The 24948-nt window shown below is 24.2% G+C and overlaps 1 protein-coding gene across 1 annotated transcript in view; it reads left to right on the plus strand.

Moving 5' to 3' along the window:
* The window catches only part of LOC122503425 (protein O-mannosyl-transferase TMTC2), a 319531-nt gene that overhangs the window by 133531 nt on the left and 161052 nt on the right, over window positions 1-24948 (plus strand). Inside the window, exon 4 of the mRNA XM_043613958.1 lies at window positions 12768-13680. Within this exon, the coding sequence (XP_043469893.1) occupies window positions 12768-13680 (913 nt within the window). The remainder of the gene's footprint in view (window positions 1-12767; window positions 13681-24948) is intronic.

Below are 24948 nucleotides of genomic sequence, written 5' to 3' on the forward strand. Positions count from 1 at the left end.
TGACTTAATGTTGTTTTCACTACTGATTTAGAAAAAGTTTCCAAAATTAGATGTTATGTCTGACAAAACTTAATTTCAACTACTGATTTTGAAAAAGGACGAAAAAATGAATTTTATATCTGGCCTAAACTTGCTTTTTCTACTGGTTTAAGGAAAATATTATAAATTTACATTTATGCCTGACTGAATTCAGTATTTACTACTGAATTATACAAATTATCGAACATTATATGTTATGTCTGACGAAACTAAGTTATCACTATTAATTTTTAGTAAATACTTTAAATAAGATGTCAGAGGTAAGACTAAAACTTTCTTTCACTACTTACTAATCGTCTGACTAATCGTAGTTTTAACTACTGATATTGAAAGATTATTAAATATTGAATGCTATGTCTGACTAAACTTAGATTCTACTACTTGTTCAGGAAAATTAGTAAAATTTTAGTATTAAGTCTGACTAAACCTACTTTCTGGTTTGTATAAAAATTACCATAAATTTAGTATTATGACTGACTGAAAAGAATTATTACTACTAATATTAAAATAGTACAAAATAGTAAATGTTACGTCTGACAAAAAAATGCTATTACTACTGATTTTTAAAAAGTTGAATAAATGAGATGTTATGTCTGACTGAACGTAGTTTTAACTAACTGATATTGAAAGATTATGAAGCATTTGATCCTACGTCAGACGAAAACTAGTTTTTACTACTAATTTTTAAAAAGTACATAAAATTCTATTTTACGTCTGACTGAAACTTTCTTTTAATACTTGTTTGAAAAAATTCTATAAATTTAGTATTATGTCTGACTGAAAAGAATTATTACTACTAATATTGAAATATAGTACAAAATAGTGCATGTTACGTCTGACCTAAACTTGCTGTTACTGCTGGTTTTTAAAAAGTTGAATAAAAAAGGTATTATGTCTGACGAAACCTAGTTTTTACTACTGATTTATAAAAAGTACAAAAAATTAGATATTACGTCTGACTATAATTTGATTTTACTACTAGTTTAGACGAAATACAATAAATTCGAACATTAAGAAATATGCCTGAAGAAACTTAACTTTTACTACTTATTTTTACAGTCTGACCCAATTTGCATGAACTACTTGTTTAGAGGTAGTAGCATAAATTTAGAATTATGGCTGACTAAACCTAGATTTTACTACTTGTTTAGGAAAAGTAGTATAAATTTAGTATTGTGTCTGACTAAACCTAGTTTTTACTACTTGTTTAAAAGTAGAAGCATAAATATAGTATTATGTCTGACTAAACCTTGTTTTTACTACTGATTTAGAAAAAGTACACAAAGAAGAATGTTATGTCTGACCCAAACTTGCTTGCACTACTTGTTTAGAAGTAACATAATAAATTTAGTATCATATCTGTCTAAACCTAGTTTTTACTACTTGTTTAGGAAAAGTAGCATAAATTTAGCTATATGTCTGACTAAACCTAGTTTCTACTGCTCGTTTAGGAAAAGTAGTATAAATTTAGTACTATCTATGACTAAACCTATTTTTTACTGCTTGTATAGAAAAAGTAGTAGAAATTTAGTATCATGTCTGACAGTCTAACTAAACCTAGTTTTTACTACTTGTTTAGGAAAAGTGGTATACATTTTGTATTAAGGGTTGATTTCACCAACACCGATTAAAAGTTAATCATTGATTAAATCCTCAATTAACCAATCAGAAGCCTTTAAACTGTCTTTAATCATTGATTAACTTTTAATCGGAAGTTGGTGAAACTGGCTCTAAGTCTAACTAAACCTAGTTTTTACTACTTGTTTAGAAGTAGTATCATAAATTTAGTATTACGTCTGACTAAACCTCGTTTTTCCTACTTGTTCAGAAGTTGTAGCATAAATTTAGTATTATGTCTGACATATACTTGAGTGTACTACTTGTTTAGGAATAGAGGTATAAATTTAGTAATATGTCTGACTAAATCTAGTTTTTACTACTTGATTAGGAAAAGTAGTATAAATTTAGTATTATGTCTGACTAAATCTAGTTTTTACTACTTGTTTAGGAAAGGTAGGATAAATCTAAATGTAGTACTATGTCTGACGAAACCAAGTTTTTACTACTGATTTAGAAAAAATTCTAAAAATTAGATAATACGACCGATTAAACCAGAATTTTATAACTGACTTGCAATATACAATTGAGAAAATACTAGGGTTCTGTGCATAATAATCATAATATCAGCACAAAAATTAAAACCACATTCTACTATTATCAGTGCATTAAACTCTGACAATCCACACATAGGAGTGTCACTCTAATCAGATTATAATTCAAAGGTGAAAAGAAAAATGAAAATTCAAGTTAGAAACAAAAAAATTTTTCTTCACGATAATTGAAGATTCATTTTAGTTTTTGACTTGCATGTTTTTTTTCGCTGCATTTCTGGTAATAAAATAAAAGTGGCTCACGGTTGGCTGCTCATTGCCATTATCTTTCTCGCTTCTCTACTCCAGCGATTTGTTCCGCCTTATTAGATAGACACGCGAGTTATAAATTCGACGGTCTGAGATTCGAGAATTTCTCTCAAGCCAAATGTATGATTCTCTGTTCGGAAGTGTGCTGATGGTGACGTAGGGAGAGCTACGTGGCAACGGCAAAAGAAACAGAAGAAGAAGAAGAAGGAGAAGAAGAAGAAGAGAAGTTTGAGTAAGTCTGAGGCAACTAACTCACGACTGCGCACGGTTGGGATCTTTCTGGAGGTGTTGGGAAATGCGAACGACCCTTGGCATCCCTCCAACCCACGGCAAGGAGGCGACATGCATCACGCGAAGCGTCTGCTGCAACCAGCGCATCCGGATGCAAGCAGCACACGATGTATGTGTGTCTGTGTGAGAACTAGGTATGGGGTTAAGGAGTTAGGGGAATCCAGCAGTGTATCAGCTCCCTGTCTCTACCAGCATGTTACTCAGGCTGCACGTGGCGCAGGAACGGCGTCCTCTTATCAGCAAACCCAAAAGAGAGGCCTCCTTCTCTCATGCCTCCACTCTTTAAGATTTATCTCCCTTTCTGTTCCGGGGAAAAATTCTTTACGATTTTGCCTCTCTGAATAGTGCCTTATTGTGTCTAGAGGATATTCTCCATTTCAGTCTTAAAACTTTCCCGAGCGAAGAAGCATCCTTGGAAATTAATTTCAATAAGGATCTCCTCTTATATATTACAAATAAAGGGGAAAATAAAAGAAGTGAAGAAGGATTCAAGGAACTAAACTTTTAGGAAAAGTTAAACATCCAAATTCAACATACAGATGAAAAAATTCTATAGAATTTCACTAGAGTCATTCTCTAGAATCATTTTTTAAGAATTCTAGTGAATATTCTATAGAATTTCACTAGAATTATTCTATAGAATTATTCTATAAGAATTCTAGTGAATATTCTATAGAATTTCACTAGAACGATTCTATAGAATTTCTACATGAATTCTACTAAATTTTAGTGATTTTTAATATGAAAAAAAATATATTTTGTGAAATAATTTTTTTAACATTATATTATTGTATGGTTACTATAGGGATCTTTATAAATAATAAAATTCTTCTACAAATTCAATTATTTTCAAAAATTTTAATAAAATTTTAGGCAAAATTTCAATTATTATCAAATTTTTAATAAAACTTTCCAAGAAATTCAATTATTTAAAAAAATTTTAATAAATTTCTACCCCAACATTTAATTATTTTCATAACAATAAAAATTTCACAAAAATTCAATTATTTACAAATTTTTTATAAATTTTTTTGCAATATAATTCAATTATTTTTATAAATAATAAAATTTTTAAAGGGATTCAATTATTTTTATAAATAATAAAATTTTTACAGGAATTCAATTATTTTTTTTATTAATAAAATTCTTTTTAGAAATTCAATTATTTTCAGAAATAATAAAACTCAATGCAGAATTTTAATTATTTTTAATAAAAGTTTAATTTTATTCCTCGATAAATGTATATATTATTAAAAATTTCATTAAAATTCGTCAAACGAATTCAATTATTTAAAAATTAGTTGACAAAATTCTTTATTTATTTATTTATCATACATTTATGAGAATTAAATTTTAAATACCATTCAAATATTCAATAAATTATTTTTTTGTATTTAAATAATTGAATTTAAATAGAATTTTTTAATAAGAAACTAATTTAAAAATGAATTTCAGACTTTCAGTTGAAATCAAATGAATTTGAAAATTTTAAAAAATCTATTATAAAAGTTATTATAAAAATAATGGATTTATAGAAAAATTTTAATTAACACTAAAAAAATTTAATTTTGGAGAAGTTACAAATTATTGCAGAAATTCAATTCTTTTCAAGAGTAATAAAATCCTTCGCAGAAATCTAATTATATTCAAAAATAGTAAAATTCTTCTAAGAAATTCAATTATTTTCATAAATAATAAAACTCAATGCTGAATTTAAATTATTTTTAATACAATTTTAATCGAATTCATCGAAAAAAAATGCTATAATTTTTAAATATTTTATTAAAATTCTTTAAAAAAATTTAATGATTTAAAAAATTTTTGATATAATTAGTTTATTCGAATTTAATAATTATTTTTAATACATTTTTAATTGAATTTCTTAAATGAATTTCGTTTTCAAAAATTATAATGAAATTCTTTGCATCAAATACAATTATTTTTAATGTCTATTATTTTAATAAAATTTACTAAAAGAATTCATCTATTTTCAAATATTTTATAAATTTCTTCGCAATAATTCAATTAATTTCATTAAAAATTTTATTAAAAATCATTAAAAGAATAGTTATATTTAAAAATTTATTGATAATTTTTTTTAAAAAGTGTAATTGAATTATTTGTATATTATTTAAAGTTTTTATTTTCTAATATATATTTAATTAAAGAATTTACGAATAATAAAAATTTGTAAAATTAAATGTTGTAAATAAATGGATTTTGAAAATTGTCGAATGATTTTTTTTTTAAATTAATTAATTTAAAGAAATATTTTAGTGAAATATTTCACGAATTTAAATTCTTTCTAATTAAAAATCACTAAAATTTAGTAGAATTCATGTAGAAATTCTCTATAGAATCATTCTAGTGAAATTCTGTAGAATATTCACTAGAATTTATATAGAATAATTCTATTGAAATTCTATAGAACTTTTTCAGCTGCGATTATATATAACTAACTTCTTCTTCTTCTGTCATATTAAAAATTCATTGGTCAATTGAATAAAAAAAAGGCCGGCATATAGCAGTGAGCATACTGAAATGTAATCAATAGTAAATTTATTGAAACTTGAACGAGAAAGCATTGATGAAATGAAAAAATCATCGTAAAGATAAAGTAAGAGATATAAAGAAAGCATCTAAAACATTTATAGGAAGAAGTCGAGGGAGCAAATCTAATAGAAGACGAAATGAGAAAAGGGAATTCAATTTTGAGGTTAGAATTTGATAGGACATTGAAAGATCTATAAAAGAATATAAGACAATTGCAACCGACTTAAATATCAGACGAAAATAAAAAAAAAGAAGATAGCAATCCAAAATCCAATTCTTGGTAAATTTATGTATTTGATCAGATTATAAATGCAATAAGTTTAACCGAAACTTAAATTTTTTTCCTCTAATATTGGTTTGGAATAAATACCATAAATTTAATATTATGTCTGACTATAATAAACATAAATTTTTACTACTGATTTAGAAAAAGTACAAAAAATTAGATGTTACTTCTGACTACAACTTGATTTTACTACTGTTTTCGAAAAAGTACAAAAAACTAAATATTACGTCTGACTATAACTTGATTTTACTACTGATTTAGAAAAAGTACAAAAAATTAAATGTTACGTCTGACTATAACTTGATTTTACTACTGATTTAGAAAAAGTACAAAAATTAGATGTTACGTCTGACTATAACTTGGTTTTACTACTGATATTGAAAAATTATAAAACCTTGAAACATTATAACACAAATAATAATAATTAGACGCGATTGGTTAAAATCTTTATTTTTTGTTTGTTTATATCCCACAATGAATGATTCTACAATGAAAAGAAGGAATTATGCAAAGTTTAAAGGTAATAAAGTAAAAGCGAACATCATATAAAAATGAATAAAGATAAAGTTAAAGTTATGGCGTGCAAGAAGAAGAAGAAGAGAAGGAGGAAGAGAAGGAGGGGGAGAAAAGAGGCGCTTATGTATTAAAGATAAGTAACGGAAAAGATAAAAGTTAATGTTTATTGTCTTCATATTAAAATAACAAAAGATGACGGTTTTAAAAGTAGACATTTGAAGAAAGTGCAGGCAACAAAAGTCTTTTGTTTCGAATAGATAGAAATTAACTTTAAACATAAATCTCCAAATGGAAAAAAAGAATCTGCTAAAAACTTATGTATGGAGCGCTGCATTTTACACGAATTTTAAACAAAAGCATAAGAAAGAAAGAAAAAAGAGAATATAAAAGACAAATTGTTATGCTGCAAGGAGAAAAAAATATCAAGAGTAGAATTAAAATCCAGTGGTAGGGAATATTTAACTAATTAAATAATATTTATCCTTACAACAACAACAACAACAACAACAACAACAACAACAACAACAACAACAACAACAACAACAACAACAACAACAACAACAACAACAACAACAACAACAACAACAACAACAACAACAACAACAACAACAACAACAACAACAACAACAACAACAACAACAACAACAATAACAATAACAACAACAACAACAACAACAACAACAATAATAATAATAATAACAATAATAATAATAATAATAATAATAATAATAATAATAATAATAATAATAATAAAAATAATAATAAATAATAACTAAATAATTAATAATAACTTCTGTTAATTGATTAGAATAATAATAATAATAATGATGTTAATAATAATTACAATAATAATTACAATCAGAATTTAAAAGTTATATTTTCTCTGTTATTGTTAATTAATTACTTTAAAATGTTTGTTAATTCAATTAATTAAATTTTTAGAATCGTTTAGAGAGGAGTGTTTATATTATGCTTGGGTCACATTGAGAGCCATTGTCCTCACTGTGGTTTGTGTGCATGTGATAGATGATAGAAGGATGATAGATGACCCTTTGTTGTAAGCGAAAATCGGAGAATGGAATTTATAAGAAAGTTGAATAAAAGTAAATCTAATTAAATTTAAATATTTTTGTGCAAAGCTGTTTTTATTTAATTAAAAATTTCGAAAAAAAAGTAACATCATCAAACATCTATATTTATTATTCAAATATATAAATTATTTCACTCATATTTTAACCCCATCTAATCCATATTAACCCATATTTAATCAATATTAACCCAAATTTAACTCACATTTAACCTAAATTTAATTTAATTTAAACAATTTAATTAAATTTAATTTAACACATATTTAACCCGCATAAATCCATATTTAATCTACTTTAACCAAATTGACCCCATTTTAATATCGATGTCTAACCCACCCCCCATTTTAACTCTAAATTCTGCTATTTGTCAAAAAACTTTTGATTTCTTTTGTTGCTTGTTCTTTTATGTATATTTTTTCGAAATACTCAAATTAGTACAAATTTTAGATACACTCAAGTGTAGTCCATGAAATTTCTTTGACTGTAAAATTGAAAACTTGAAAGTAGAAAAGTTTTACAGCTTTTGAATTTTAAAATTTGACAAAATTTACAGGATTAAAATTGAATAAGTTCCAAGTGAAGATTTTGTGGAGAGAATTTAAATTTGTAAACTTTTAACGAGAAGAGAAGAATGTAAAGTATAAAATGCTACTGGATTTTTCGAAATAAACACTATTTGATAGAGAACTTTTGGACATTTTAAACATAAAATGTATAAATAGACGACGAGAGAGAGAGAGATGGAGAATGTATTGATTTTTCACTCGACTCAAAGCTATGGCAAAGGCCAAAGAACTAAAGTCATTTAGCAAACTATTCAAGTCCAAAAGCTAAGCACTTAATTGCTCTAAACAACTAATTATTGTTTGCAAAACTCCTAAATTATATATCCACAAGTTTTATGGAACTTGAATTCGTTTTTCAAAAGCAAGATACTTTTATAGACTTTTCTATATGAGTATATCTAACGAAAATAAATGAAATGTTAACATGTTTTTGGATTAAATTCTAAAAAAGATGTTGGCCAAGCTGAAAAAGTTTTATAGAATTTCACTAGAATCATTCCATATGAATTCTAGTGAATATGCTATAGAATTTCCCTAAAACGATTTTTATAAATAGTAAAATTCTTTACAAAAATTCAATTATCTTTAATACAATTTTTAATAAAATAACGTAAAAGAATTCAATTTAAAAAAAATTCTAATAACATTTTTCGAAAAAATTCAATTATTTTTAAAAGTAATAGAATTCTTATTATTAAATTTTTAAAAATCCTCGTCAAACTTTCAATTATTTTTAGAAATAATAAAATTCTTTTCAGAAATTCAATTGTTTTTACTTTTTAAGAATTGTAATAAAATTCCTTTTCAAGAATTCAATTATTTTCAATACATTCTATTCATTTTATTTTTGTTTTAATACAATTTTAAATACATTTCTCGAAAAATACAATTATTATTAAAGAGAGAAAGTAATATTTTCTGTATTGAATTAAGTGAGTACATATTAAAATATAATAATTCATCATTTACAAATTACAACTAGATGCCTAATGTTTTCTAGTGAAATATTTAAAATTGTTGAGAGGTATGGTTGATAGACTTTCAGTAAAATAATATTAGTTGACATATTTAATATCAATAGATATTGCAATAAACAAATATATCATTGATTCAATAGCATTTTTTTTCTCAATGTCAATTCCAAAAGAAAAACAGATCACTTCCAGTCAGGTAGAGAAGAAAATGTAACAATTTGTCATCTGTATTTTCTTCTCCACCAGACTCGGAGTGATCTGTAACGAATGTGAAAAAAAAAATATTATGTTATCCAAAATACAGTGCTTCTGAATTGTTTGCTTGAATATATTGTTTATTCACTGAAAGCTTATTTAATTCACACGCTCATAGTCGTTGAATTCTGCGTTTTACAATGAAAGCACACCTGTAAAATAAACCTATTGAGATAGGAATCTATTGTTTAGACACGTGCATGACTATGTAAATTCGTGGATCCATGTAAGTTTACTTGACAAAGCAGTTATATGCAGTGAACTGAACGTTACATAATACTATAAAGTTTAAAGTGAATTTTCTCAAAACATCCTAAGCTGGATTAGATTTTCCTCTGTTACTCTTATCGTATCCGGAGAACATTCAGGAAGGTAGCTTCTCAAAATCACTGGTTAACTGAAAACTCAGTTTACAACCTACTTCAAACTTCATTTTGATGAGCTGACTTCCTTGGAACGTTACACTATCATTCGACGTTTATAGTTTGCCCCGCTAATTCTTGGGAGTTTAATGAAATTACTTGACAAACTGGAAAAAGGTGTTGGGTTATATTTTTTCCGATAGTGTATTTTTTTCACACTATCTGGAAACAAATTACCCAACCCAGCTGAAAAAGTTCTGTAGATAAATAAAGTATTTACTTCTGTATTTAAACAATTGAATTCTTGTTGAATTTTCTAATGAAAATTTAAATAAATTTTAGTTTAAATTTTAGATAAAAATTGAATCTTAAAAGCATTATAACATGAATTATGAGAAATAATTGATCTTTGAAAAGGTTTCCAATTTAAAATCTTTGAAAAATTAAATTTTTCATACTTTCAACTAACAATTCTGTAGAATTAATTTTTTTTAAAAAGAAAAAAGTGGTCGAAAAAATTAACATTGAATTCTGTAACAATCACATGTTGTTTAAATTTTTTTGAAATTATTTAAAGTTCTTATTTTCTAATATATATTTAATTGAAGAATTTACAAATAATTGAAGTTTGTAAAATAGAATTATTGTAAATTTTGGTCCGTAAAATCCGGATTTTTAATATATATTGTTATTTTTAACTGTCACATGCTGTTAAACTTTTTCAAAAAAATTAATTCTACAGAATTGTTAGTTGAAAGTATGAAAAATTTAATTTTTCAAAGATTTTAAATTAAAAACCTTTTCAAAGATCAATTATTTCTCATAATTCATGTTATAATGCTTTTAAGATTCAATTTTTATCTAAAATTTGAACTAAAATTTATTTCAATTTTCCTTAGAAAATTCAACAAGAATTCAATTGTTTAAATACAGAAGTAAATACTTTATTGAATAATTGAATGTTTCTTAAAATTTCATTCTTATAAAGAATTGTATTATCAAATTTTGAAATAATTGATTTTTCGAAAAAATTTATTTCAATTCTTTTTTAAATAATTGAATTTTCTATGAAATTTTTATTATTTATGTAAATAATTGAATATTATTGAGAAAAATTGTATTATTATTGGAAATAATTGAATTCATTTGATGAATATATATGTTAGTTTAGAAAATAATTGAAATTGCAAAGGATTTAATTGAAATTCCTGAAAATAATTTAATTTCTGGGAGGAATTTTAATATTTATCAAGATAATTGAATTCTTTTGACGAATTTTAATAAGATATTTAAAAATAATTATTTATGAAAACAATTGAATGCCCTGTAAAAAATTTAATTATTTATGAAAGTAATTGAATTATTGCGAAGAAATTTATAAAAATTTTGTATATAATTGAATTCCAATGAAATTTTTATTATTTATGAAAATATGTAATTAAATGTTTGCATAGAATATTATCAAATTGTTTTTTTTAAATAGTTGAATTGTTTTGAAAAATTTAATTAAAATAGTAGAAATTGAATATCATTGAATTCAATTATTTTTTAAAGTTTTAACTAAAAATCATTTTTAAAACAATTTTTATTAAAAAATTCTACTAAAATTGGATTATTTAAATACAGAAATAAATAATTTATTGAACAATTAAATGTTTCTTAAAATTCAATTCTCATAAGGAATGTTATCATCATATTTTTAAATAATTAAATTCTTTCGACGATTTTTAATAAAATTTATAAGAATAATTATATTTTCCGAAAATTTCGATTAAAATTGAATTAAAAATAATTGAAATTCTGCATTGTTTTATTATTTCTGAAAATAATTGAATTCCTAAGAAGAATTTTATTATTTTTGAACATAATTAAATTTCTGCGAAGGATTTTATTACTCTTGAAAACAATTGAATTTCTGCAAGAATTTTTAACTTCTCCAAAATTAAATTTTTTTTAGTACTATTAGTGTTAACTGAAATTTTTTTATAAATCCATTATTTTTAATCATTTTTGAAATAGTTTTTTTTTAATTTTCAAATTCATTTCTTTATAACTGAAATTTATTTTTAAATCAATTTTTATTAGAAAATTTTACTAGAATTCAATTATGTAAATACAAAAATTAGTTTATTGTATGTTTGAATGTTTCTTAAAATTGTATTCTCATAAATAATTTTATCAACAAATTTTTAAATAATTGATATTGTTTGACGAATTTTAATAAAATTTTTAATAATAATTAGATTTATCGAGGAATTTGATAAAAATTTGATTAAAAATAATTGAAAATTCTGCGATGAGTTTTACTATTTATGAAAATAATTAAATTCCTAAAAAGAATTTTATTATTTATAGAATAATAATTGAATCCCTGTATAAACGTTATTAATTCAGAAAAATATAAAAGATAGGAAATTATGTATGACTAAAACTTGTTTTGGAAAAATACGAAAAATAGGATATTAATATTAATTCTCGATATTTCCTGAGACTGACAAATACTTGTCTTTACTACTTAACTTAAAAAAACAGAAAATTATGTCTGACTAAAACTTGTTTTTACTACTTATTTTGGAAAAATGCGAAAAATAGGAAATCATGTCTGACTAAAACGCGTTTTTACTACTTAATGTAGAATATTAAGTCTGACTAAAATATTTTTTACTACTTGATTTAAAAAAATATGAAAAGTAAGAAAATAATGTCTGACTAAAACATGATTTTACTACTTATTTTGGAAAAATGCAAAAAATAGGAAATTATGTCTGACTAACACGCGTTTTTACTACTTATTTTGGAAAAAACAAGACAAATAGGATATGAAGTGTGACTAAAATTTATTTTCACTACTGAATTTAGAAAAATTTGAAAGATATGAAACCATGTCTGATTAAAACTTGTTTTTACTACTTAATTTAGAAAAAAGTACGAAATGAAGTCTGACTAATACTTGTTTTTACTACTTGTTTTGGAAAAATAAGAAATGAAGTCTGACTAAAACATGTTTTACTACTTATTTTAGAAAAATACGAAAAATAGGATATGACTTCTGATTAAAAGTTGTTTTTACTATTTAATGTAGAAATGTACAAAAAAAACAAGATATTATATTTTACTTAAACTTGTTTTTACTACTTAGTTTAGAAAATTGCCAAAAGTGAGATATTAAGTTTGACTAAAACTTGTTTTTACTACTTATTTTCGAAAACAGTATACTAAAAATCGGATTATATAATCCTAACACTTTTTACTTTTTATCAGATCCATTTACCAAATTTAGAAGTTCACTATTTTAAAAAATAATTGCCTATGGTAGATTTCATGATGAAAAAGTAACAATAATTGTAATTAAGGTAACAATAATAATTGATTAAAAATTCCTTTTTCATCACGAGTGACTTTTTTAAATTTTTTCAGATCACAGCAAATGGCTATGGGAAATGGAGAAGTTCGACAATCCTCGCAGGAAGTTTGGCAATGCTGACCCTTGGCAGATTGAGGATCGGCGGCGGTAGAGTTCCTGAATTCGCAAGTGCTGACAATCCAGTAGCTCGACATCCCTCGAGACTAACTCGAGGTCTCACATTTCTCTACCTACCAGCAGCAAGTGTCAGAATGCTGCTTTGTCCCAGTACGCTGAGTTTCGATTGGTCCATGGACGCTGTGCCAAGAATAACCAGCTTCAAAGATTCACGAAACCTCGAGTCTGTTTGCCTTTATGCTGCCCTCGGCACTGCAACACTCTGGGCTGTTCGTCGAGTTCGCCTTTCCCGAGGAAGGGCCAGGTCAAGGTCACGAACAACCTTCGAACTGTCTTCCTATTCAATGTCTACCTCCTCCACCTCCTCCTCCTCATGGCCCACAACACCGAAATGTCCCGTTTGCGCCGGCAGAAGAACTGGTGCCTGTCACACCGATGGTTGTCGCGCGGCCAACAATAACAATGGTCCAGTTAACGATTGCCATTGTCCGAAGAAAAAATCATCGATCGGTTGTACATATTCCTCAACTTCGGCTCTACTTGTTATTCTCGGTTTTCTAGTGCTTCCCTTCCTCCCGGCTAGTAATCTCTTCTTTTACGTGGGATTCGTTATAGCCGAGAGAATTCTCTATCTTCCGAGTATCGGGGCCTGTTTGACTGTTGGGGCGGCAATTTCTGTGACTTATGAAATGGCGAAAAAAGCTGGATGTAAAAAGGTGGCCAAAGGAATTTTAGTGTTGACAATGATAATTTTAGGCCTAATGTCAGCGAGGACTGTTCTTCGAAATGCTGATTGGTACGATGAGGAGAGTCTCTACAGATCTGCGTTGCGTGTCAATCCGCCGAAAGGTAAGAAAATTTTAACTCTTAATTTTAATTCTCTTTCTTTCCTTTTATTCAACTCTTAACAGCATGACTGTTAGAAATTAAATGCTAATTTTTTCGACCAAAATCTTTAAATATTTAATAAATTGAGTTGAAATTTTCTACAAAAGTCTAAAATACAATAAAGAAGGTTGTTGCAAAAATTTTAATTCCTAATTCAAAAATAAATTATAATAAAACACTTTGAAATCGGTAAAGAAGAGAAATTAATTAAAACTGACCATGATAATACTGATAATTTTGAAGTAATTTGTAATAATTAATTTAAAAAATATTAAAACTTTTGCACATATCACTGCCCTTCTTTATTGTATTTAAGACTTTTGTACAAAATTTCAGCTCAATTTACTATAAATATTTAAAGAAAAAAGTGTTCGAAAAAATTACCATTGAGAACATAATAATCACATGCAGTAGAGGAAACAAATTAGGAAACAGATTAGGAAACAAAAAGACAAGACAAAAATTAAAATAAGAATTTTGAAAAGAACTTTTTTTTTAAAAAATAATTATATTCATTTTGTTGAGTAAAAAAATACGATATTTTGTAGTTTGCATAAAATTAACGTTCAAGTCGACATCGAAAATTATACATTTTTATTACCGCAAGTAAGAGGTAAATATTCTGCAGCAGTACATTATCACAATTGCGAGCTTGAAAAGCTTAAGCTAATGATAAACGCTAGTTGCGACCGGACTCCGCCGAAATGAATATTTATTGCGATCGGCTAAACTGCAATAAGCCATCTATAAGGGATCTATTTTCCTTCTTTGTCTCTCAATTTAAACCCCTTAATAGTCTTCACAAGGCATTTAAAAATTTGCTACTTTTGCCAAAGTTAAAGCAAAAAAAAAAAAACTTAATAAAAACCACGCTAACTTCAGTCTTTTGTAATCAATAATTAATTTTAAAAAAGTTGCTTTAAGACGTAAAAAAAGTAGCTATCGAAGAGTTAAATTTCACGACTCAATTTTTTCCAAATTTTTAAATTATATTCAAAAATAGAATAATTTTTTTAAAATAAATATTCAAATACATTATTTATTTTTCTACAGTAATTGAAATATTTTAAATGTAAATGAAATATTTTGAATGTAAAAAGATTTTCAAAATGTTACCATTTCTAAAAATTACAACTGTAATTCTTCCCAAATTCAAACAATTTTTTTGTTAAAATATTTTAATAAAATTATTCAAAACTTACATAATTTTATTTAAAAATAAAAATTTAAATATTATTAGGTACAGTTTTACAATGCTTAAAAATTTCAAAAATTTCAATTAAAAAAATCTCTTGAAATTTAAATATTCCTAAAAATTTACACTAGAAAACTTCTAATATTAAATTATTATCTAAAATTTTAACTAAGATTCATTTTTAAATCAATTTTTATTAGAAAATTTTACAAGAATTCAATTATTTAAATGTAAAAATAAATAAATTATTGAATAATTGAATGTTTCTTAAAACTGAATTCTTATAAAGAGCTTTATCAACATTTTTTAAAATAATTGAATTGTTACGAAGAATATCATAAAAATTTTCAAAATAATTAAATTTATTCATAAAACTTAATTAAAAAGGAATTAAACATAATTATTAAATTCTAATAAAATAAATTATAATCAAAATTTTTTTTAAATAATTCAATTCTTTCAAAGAATTTTAATAAAATTTTTAAGAATAATTGCATTTTTCGAGAAATGTATTTAAAATTGTATTAAAAATAATTGAAATTCTGCGATGAGTTTTATTATTTATGAAAATAATTGAATATTCTTGACGAGATTTTCGTTAAAATTTTTGAAAATAATTGAATTTTTGCGATAAATTTTATTATTTATGAAAATAATTGAATTCTTACAAGGAATTTTAATAAAATTTTTTTAAAAAATTGAATTTCTAGGAAGAATTTTATTATTTCTAAAAATAATTGAATTCTTGCGAAGAATTTGATAAAAATATTTTTAAATAATTGATTCTTTTCGAAAAATACGATGAAATTTATATTTTAAATAGTGGAATTTCTTTGAAAATTTTATTATTTATGAAAATAATTGAATGTTTAGAAAGAATTTTATAAAAATAAATTTTTAGTAATTGAATTTTTTGAGAAATTTTTTATTAAAATAGTAATTATTGAAAATAATTGAATTTTGAAAATTTTTTGAGAATAATTAATAATTCAATAATTAACAATTTTATTATTTATGAAACTAATTAAATTGTTGCAAAGAATTATATTGCAAATTATATTGCAAGTTTTGAAAATAATTCAATTTTTTCAAGAAATTAATTAAAAATGTATTAAAAATATTTATTTAATTCTAATTATAAAATTTTTATTTTAAATAATTGAATTGTTGAGAAAGTGTAATTATTTATGGAAATAATTGAATTGTTTCAAGAAATTTAATTAAAAATGCGTTGAAAAATATCTGTTAAATTCTAATATACAAATTATATGAAATTTTTTTTTAATAATTTAATTTTTTTGAAGAATTTTAATAAAATTTTTAAGCTTATTTAATATTTTTTTAAAGTTATTAAAATTATTTTAAAGAATTTAAATAAAAATTTCTAAAAATAATGGAATTCTTGAGAAGAATTTTATTATTTTTAAGAATAATTCTTAATCTTCTTAAATAATTAATTTCTTCGAAAAAGAATTTAAAAATTAATTAATTAATTAATTAATTAATTATTAATTTAAATTCGTCTTTTAAATAATTGAATTCCTGTAAAAATCTTATTATTTATGAAAATAATTGAATGTTTGCAAAAAATTTAAAAATAATTTTTTTTCTAAATTGAAATTCTTTGGGAAATTTTTTTTATTAAAATGGTAGATATTGAAAATAATGGAATTTCAAAAATGTTTTTCGAAAATAATTGAATCGTTTGAAAGATTTTTATTTAAATTTGTTAAATTGTTTTTAAAAATTTTATAAAAATTTTGAAGAACAATTTTTTTATTATTTTAAAAATTTAAACGTTCATTTCATCTTTTTACAAAAAAAGGACAAAAACTATAAAAAAGGTTATTTTTGAGTTATGACAAAATTCAAAGCCAAAAAACTTCATGAATAAAAAAGAAGGTAAAATAAAATGAAGGGAGAGAATGTATTAAAGTTTCTCGATTGTTACCACCGAAGTTTTGAATTTTATACCGATCAGAAAACAGACTTCGTTTTTCGAAAATTCAAAAATAAATAAATTTTTGAAACTAAATAAAAGTAAATTAATGATTATTGTTTGACGTAGCACTATGGGTATAAAACTTTAAAGGACTTAATGTATTAAAATACATTAAGTATCTTAAGTGCAAGTTTAGTTTCTACATTTTCAGTTTAATGTTGATGACGATACTATTTATTTAATAGCATTTCTTTCTCGACTTTTAATCCTATTTATTGTTCTTCTTCAATTGCGCTTTTATGTCGTTTTACTTTTGCTTCCGGTTGTCCACAAACAACTTGACCCTTATCTTATTTCACCATCATCGTCTCTTGTTTTCCTTTTTATTTTACCCTCATCGCATTCTTTCTTCTGGTTTTATTAGGATTTCCTAAACATACTTGCCTTCTTCCTTATTATTCTTTTTTTTTCATTTTTGATTTTATTCCATCTTATCATTTGAAAGTTTTTCTTGTCTCAATTCTTTATCTCTAAGAATGTTTTTTGACTTTATTTTTCTTTCGATTAATGTGATTACATTTTTTTTTCTTTTTACATTCACATCAAAAATGAGAAAGTGGATTTTTTAATATTAATTTCTTTTAAGAATTTATTTTTAAAAATAAGTTTTTAGCGATGGTTATTAAATTTATTAAATGGAGTGTTAAAAATTCGAGTTATTTTAATTTTGTATACAAGAAATTTCTGTCGAGAATGGTTCTGCATTTTCTCGAAGTGTAACCCTTCTTGTTTACTTCTGTACAAGAAATCTTGTTTAATTACGAGGAAATGAATTATGTATGATTCGACCCTAAGATGATTTGCATAGTATTGAAAACAACACTCGGTCACCAGAGTGTTAGCTAAATTGCTCGAATAACGAATATATTTAGTTTGACATTGCTCTTGTGCTTCAAGTAGAACACAAGTTTTTTTTTCTTAGAAATTTATAAATTCTCCAGTTAATTAAATTTCGAAAACTTATTGATATTCAATTTTTATATTAATCTCCCCTTAGTTTTCTTTTAATAATTTATTTTTTTTTCATTAATGTGAAAACTTGCTTCTTTGTGATTTTTTTTAAAAAAGTAAATAAATACCTTCACCTACAGTCTTTATGTAGAAGATTCCGATTATGCCATATTTTACGATCCATGCCGTGTAAATTTTTATTTTACGACTCAATAGGTCTGTGTTTTTTTATGACCGCACAATTTTCTAAATAAAGAAAAAGTATTAAAATTGATGCCCTATTATTGAAGGACAACCATAAAAAGGTTCTCTCTCATAAAAAGAGTTAGTTAGACGTGCTAGAAGAAATTTCCGTGAATAGTGGAAAATATATTGCCTCTGTCACCGTATAATTTGTATTCACATGAATTGTTCGATGAATAAATGTATTTTTTATTATAAGTACACTTTATTTAGATACTGAATAGAAAAAATTTTGAATGTTTCCGATAAAAAGAAAATTTTCTCACCTTGTAAGCTTATTATTTTGTTTCACTTGATTGAGAGGATGAAACAAAGTTTTTTGTTTCTTCTAACTTTTATGCAAAGATTGACCGAAGCGAATGGCTTTCTTCCATCTCAAAGTCAATATATAGTCACTATGTTAGCAGACTGATATTTATTTTAGCGTAATCTTATTCTCATTCTGTTCGTTGAACATTTAGGTTGTTTTCAATGGAAAAATCATTTAATTAACGATTTTAAATTACAATTATAGAATTTATAGGAATTTTTAATTATGTAGGAGAAATTGTGTCTCAAATTCCGTTTAAATATTAATTCTTAAGAATTAAACGAGATCGATAAAGTGTTCTCAGTTTTTCTAAGGATATCAAATTGAGACAAAAAACGAATCAAAAACATTGCTTCGCAATATTTTTGATACGCTTTTTATCTCACTTTGATATCATCAGAAAAATTGTGGCTTTAATATTTAATCTAATAATCAAAGGCGTCCAAATTCTATTACAAAATATTTAAATTATTCAAAAGTAAAGAAAAGCAAATTCTTGCATTTTTGACAATTTAGATTTTCAGACAAAATTATTATTTCCCTCTGACCCAAAATAAATTTTATTTCACTCAAAAAAATACAAACTAAAAAAAAATAATAATAGCAAAAAAATATATGCAAATACAAGTATTTTCGAATATTTTTAATTGTAAAATTATTCAAAGCATTAATTGTTTTTTACTCTAACTTTTTTAAAATTACTTTCGAAATTTAAATTAAATTCTATTCATGAATTTTTAACTAAAATTTTTCTCTAAATTCTATGACAATTAAATTATTTATTCAGTGAAAATAAAAATTCACCTAAATTATTTCTGAAATCGAGTTACTTGCAATTCAATTTCATGAAATTTCAACAGTTTGAAAATTTTTCAATTAAAGATGTATTTGAAAATTCAACTAATTTAATTCTTGAATACAATTTTATTGCAACTTTCGAAAAAAATTAAATTGTTTTCAAGAATTTTATGGAACTGTTTGAAAATAATTCAATTTTTTCTAGAAATGTAGTTATAATTGTATTGATAATAATTGAATTCATATAAAGAATATTGTAAAAAAAATTTAGTATAATCCAATTATTATATATAGAATTTGATTAAAATTTATTAACAATAATTATGAATTCTTTCGAGAATGTTTTTTAAAATTGTATTTGAATTAATTAAATTTCTGTATAATTAATTAATTAGTAAGTACATGAATTTTTTTATATTTTGAATCTAAAATTATTCTTAAAAAAATTGAAGTTGATGTTTGAAAATAATAAATTTTGTTATTTTCAGTAAAATTATTCGCTAAATAAGTCTTTAAAAATTCAATCAATTAAAATAAATATTAGATCAATTTTATAACTGGCTAAAACCTTATTTCTATTATTTAATTTAGAAAAATACGAAAGATAGGACATTATGTCTGACTAAAACTTTTTTTTACTACTTAATTTAGAAAAATACTAAAGATATGAAATTACGTCTGATTGACAATTTTTTTACTTCTTAGTTTGGAAAAATACGAGAAATAGAAATATATATCTGACTAAAATTTGTTTATAATACTTATTTTGGAAAAAAGTAGGAAATGTGGAAGAATACGAAAGATATTAAATTATTTCTAACAAAAACTTGTTTTTACACAGTAAAAAATAAATCTTAATTTGAGATCGGTCTTAAATTCAGCACTGCCTGCTATAATGTTAAAGGATACAAAATACGTGCGTAAATTCAGCATTGACTGCCTTAAAAATGTTGCATCTTAATTTAAGGCTGCTTTCCTACCTTAAAATAAGACTTTCTTTTTACTGTGTACTACTTATTTTGGAAAAATAGTATAGAACGTCTGACTAAAAATTGTTTTTACTACTTAATCTGAAAAATTTCAAAAAAATAGTATAGTACGTTTAAATGGAACTTGTTTTTACTACTTATTTTGAAAAAGTACGAAATTTAGAAGATTGCGAAAGATATGAAAATATGTCTGACCAAAAATTGTTTTTACTACTTATTTGATAAAAATACTAAAGATACAAAATTACGTTTGACTAAAAATTTTTTTACTACTTAATTTGAAAAAATACGAAAATTAGGAATTTATATCTGATTAAAATTTGTTTTTACTACTTATTTTGAAAAAAATACAAAAAATAGGAAATTAAGTCTGACTAAAGCTTGTTTTTACTACTTATTTTGGAAAAATATGAAAAATAGTATATAACGTCTGACTAAAACTTGTTTTTACTACTCAATATAGAAAAATAAAACAATCATATCACGTCTGACTTAAACCTTTGTTTTACTACTTAATTTAGAAAAATAGGAAATTATGTCTGACTAAAAATTGTTTTTACTACTTATTTTGGAAAAATATGAAAAATAGTTTATGACGTCTGACTAAAACTTGTTTTTACTACTTATTTTGGAAAAAATTCGAAAAATAAGATATGACGTCTGACTAAAATTTGTTTTTACTACTTATTTGGAAGAAAGTGGGAAATTTAGAAGAATACGAAAGATATTAAATTATGTCTGACTAAAACGTGTTTTTACCACTTATTTTGGAAAAATATGAAAAATAAGATATGACGTCTTACTAAAACTTGCTTTTACTACTTAATTTGAAAAAAAACGAAAGAGAAGAAATTATGACTGACTAAAACTTGTTTTACTAATAATACGAAAAATATTATATAACCCCTGACGGAAATTTATTTTTACTACTTGTTTTGGAAAAGCATGAAATTTAGAAGAATTCGATAGATAGAAAATTATGTCTGACTGAAATTTATTTTCACTACTTAATGTAGAAAAATACAAAAAATGTGTTATTTCGTCTGACTTAAATTTGTTGTTACTACTTAATTTAGAGAAATGAGAAAGACGGGACACTACGTTTGTCCTAAACTTTTAATTTTTAAATGGTAATATTTGAATAATTTCAACTTACAAACTTTAAAGTATATTTTTTAATAAAAACTCTCTTTGATATTTTCACAAAACTCATGTAGTTTTGAAGGATTATATTAGTATTTATAATATTGTTAAATTATTATTAACTATTATATTATTAATATTATTAAATATTATTTAATTTCTCCACTTGAGAACGTCAATATCATCGCTAGATGGCGTGGAGTCTGGTTTTGTAATCTGAACTGCCATCTAGCGGCGACCTTGGCGTTCACAGGTGGAGACTTGCATCTCCATATTGAATATCAATTTATTCGTAATTTTATGAGTAATCTCAGTTAAAATTAGCTTTTTTATGTAAATAAGTCCATAAATAGTAACTTTGTTTTTAAAAATAGTATCTAGTGTTTGAAAATAGTACCCAAATAATTTGAAAGAAGTAAAAAAAGAAGTGTCGCGAGAGTTTTAATATTTCGATGAGCTATGCTTAGATTATTATTTTTAATTGACATTCCCTAAAAGTTTGTACTCAAAAAAGAAAGTAGGTACTTAATTAAGAAATTCCACATAAGGAGGTCTTAAGTGATTTTGTTCCTGAGTTTTTATATAGGAGTGTACGTGCAGACTTTCAATCAGGCACATGCAATCGCCTCTAGTAAAATGTCCAATAACGCTTTTTCTTCTGACAAGTGAACTAGCACAAAAGTCAAAAAAAAAAAAAAAAGAGAAAGAGAAAGAAAGAAAAAAAGAAAACGCAATTTTTTTCCTAAAGGTGTGCTTCCATGTGTAAGAAATGACGTGAAACGTGAATTCATTTCCCGAATGACGAAGGAGCTGGTTGTAATGAAATGACACACGCGATTTCAGTTGGCACGTTTAAAATAACACGACGACAACGCGACATATAGACTGCGGTTTGCCTTTGCCTCTATCGCGTGACCGCCCATCGTTTCCACCCCCCCCCCCCCTCCACCCTTTCACTCGCATATCGCGAGAAGAAGATTAAAAACCGAGTGAAATCGACCCCCAGCAGTGCTGGCGGCTCGCCGTTTCAATCGCTCCAGGGAGCACGTTGTACTTTTTCATTCGTTGGATATTTCTCGAGATTATTCGGTAGTCCAAAGGCGACCTGAAAAGTACAGTTATATGTACATAAGCAATACGTTTTTCCCATCGGGCTTCGCGGTCTGCTACGCTATCCGATTATTAAAGAATCGTGATCACATATTCCATTGTTGGCACTGTTCATCAAAGAAGCGAAAAGTCACTCCAGAGACTTTTATTACATAGGGTTTTTTTTTTTTTTTGCGAAAAAGAAGTATAATATTCTTCGAACAAGTTTCATTAAACATTTACAATAGACAGAGTGCAAAGAAAAACGTTTTTTCGAAACTTTAATTCAAAAATTAATAATTTTCCTCTCGTTTCAATTGAAAAGATCTTCTTCATCTTTTTCTCCATCTTCTTCTTCTTCTTCTTCTACTACTACTTCTTGTTCCGATTAATTGAACTGGATTTGTCATAAAAGTAGAAATGACACTAAAAAACGCGAAGCACGTTTCCTAGAAAAGACCTTTAAGTGGAATTAAAAAAAGTAATGTGCAATAGCTCGGTTGTAATAAATTATTTTTAAACACCAATTTCGTGTGTTTTGTTCCCTCGGTCACGTTTGAGATTAATGAAATCGTTATTTTCATTTCTAGAATTAAAGAAAATTATTGTACTCATTTTTAATGGTTGGTAATTTGTTTGGCTTTTTTGTCTTGTTTACCATTTTGTGACACATTCATCTTTAGTGACTTTCAAATGAGTTTCATATTTATACACGTTGGAAAGAAGTAATAAAATTTTTTTAAAAATTCCCTCATCACTGAATCCAAAAATGTCATTTTAAATTGCAATTATTATTTTCTAGAATTTTTAACTAAAATTCTTCTTTAAATCAAATATTTTTAATAATTTATTGAAAAAGTTTTTTGTAATTTTTCAAAAACCGTTTATTTACAATTAAATTTTACGAAATTTTATCTATTATTCAAAAATTCTTCAATTAAATATATATTTGAAAATAAAAACTTCAAATAATTGCAAAAAAAAATTCAATTACTTCTTCAAAAAAATTAATTCTATAGAATTTTATTAGATTTTTAGAAAATTTATTAGAAAATTCTACGATAATTCAATTATTTAAATACAAAAATAAATAATTTACTGAATAATTGAATGTTTCTTAAAATTGAATTCTTATAAAGAATTTTTATAAACAAATTTTTAAATAATTAAATTCTTTCGAAGAATTTTAATAAAATGTTTAAGAATAATTGCATTTTTCGAGGAATTCAATTAAAATTCTATTTAAAAAAATTAAAATTCGGTCATGAGATTTATAATTTATGAAAATAATTGAATTCCCAAACAGAAATTTATTATTTCTAAAAATAATTGAAACTTTATATAGAATTTTATTACAATTTTTTTTAATAAATAATTGAATTGTTACGAAGAATTCCATTAAAATTTTGAAAATAATTAAATTCTTTCAAAAAATTTAATTAAAAATGCATTAAAAATAATTATTAAATTTTAATATACAAATTATATCCAAATTTTTTAAAAATAATTCAATTGTTTCGAAGAATTTTAATAAAATTTCTAAGAATAATTGCATTTTTTGAGAAATGTGTTTAAAATTGTATTAAAAATAATTGAAATCCTACGATAAGTTTTATTATTTATGAAAATAATTGAATTTTTACGAGATTTTCGTTAAAATTTTTGAAAATAATTGAATTTCTGCGAAGAATTTTAATATTTTTGAAAATAATGGAATTCTTGTAACGAATATTTTTAATTATCAAAATAATTGAATTCATGAAAAAGAATTTTATTATTTATGGAAATAATTGAATCCCAGTAAAAAATTTTGTTATTTATAAAAATAATTGATTTATTACGAAATATTTCATAAAAATTTTCTAAATAATGGATTTTCTTTGAAAAAAATGTCTGACATATTTTTTTAAATATTTGAAATTCCTATGGAATTTGTATTACTTACTAAAGTAATTGAAAGTTTGAGTACAATTGTATTACAATTCTTTTTTAAATAATTGAATTCTTTTGGGGGAATTTTTTTGAAATAGTAGAGATTGAATATCATTGAATTGAGAACATTTTTTGAAAACAATTGTAATTTTGTCAAGAATTTTATTAAAATTTTTGAAAATAACGTAATTTTGGTAAAGAATTTTGCTATTCATAAATTTAATTAAAATTTTGAACAAAATTTTTTAAAAAATTTGAAAATAATTGAATTTTTGCAAAGTATTTTATTATTTTTGAGAATAATTGAATTTTTGTGATGAAAATTGCTAATTTTGAAAACAATTGACTATCTAAAAAACAATTTTATTATTTATGAAAATAATTGAATTATTGCAAAGAAATTTATAAAAAGTCTGTAAATATTTAAAGCCCTTTGTGATTTTTATTATTTACGAAAATAATAAATAAATGTACGAAATTTTGCCAAGAATTTTATTAAAATTTTTGAAAATAACGGAATTTTAATGAAAATTTTGCAATTTATAAATTAAATTAAAATTTTGAACAAAATTAAAAA

The sequence above is a fragment of the Leptopilina heterotoma genome, unplaced genomic scaffold, assembly GCF_015476425.1.
Source record: "Leptopilina heterotoma isolate Lh14 unplaced genomic scaffold, ASM1547642v1 Lhet_261, whole genome shotgun sequence".
In the NCBI taxonomy this organism is placed as follows: domain Eukaryota; kingdom Metazoa; phylum Arthropoda; class Insecta; order Hymenoptera; family Figitidae; genus Leptopilina; species Leptopilina heterotoma.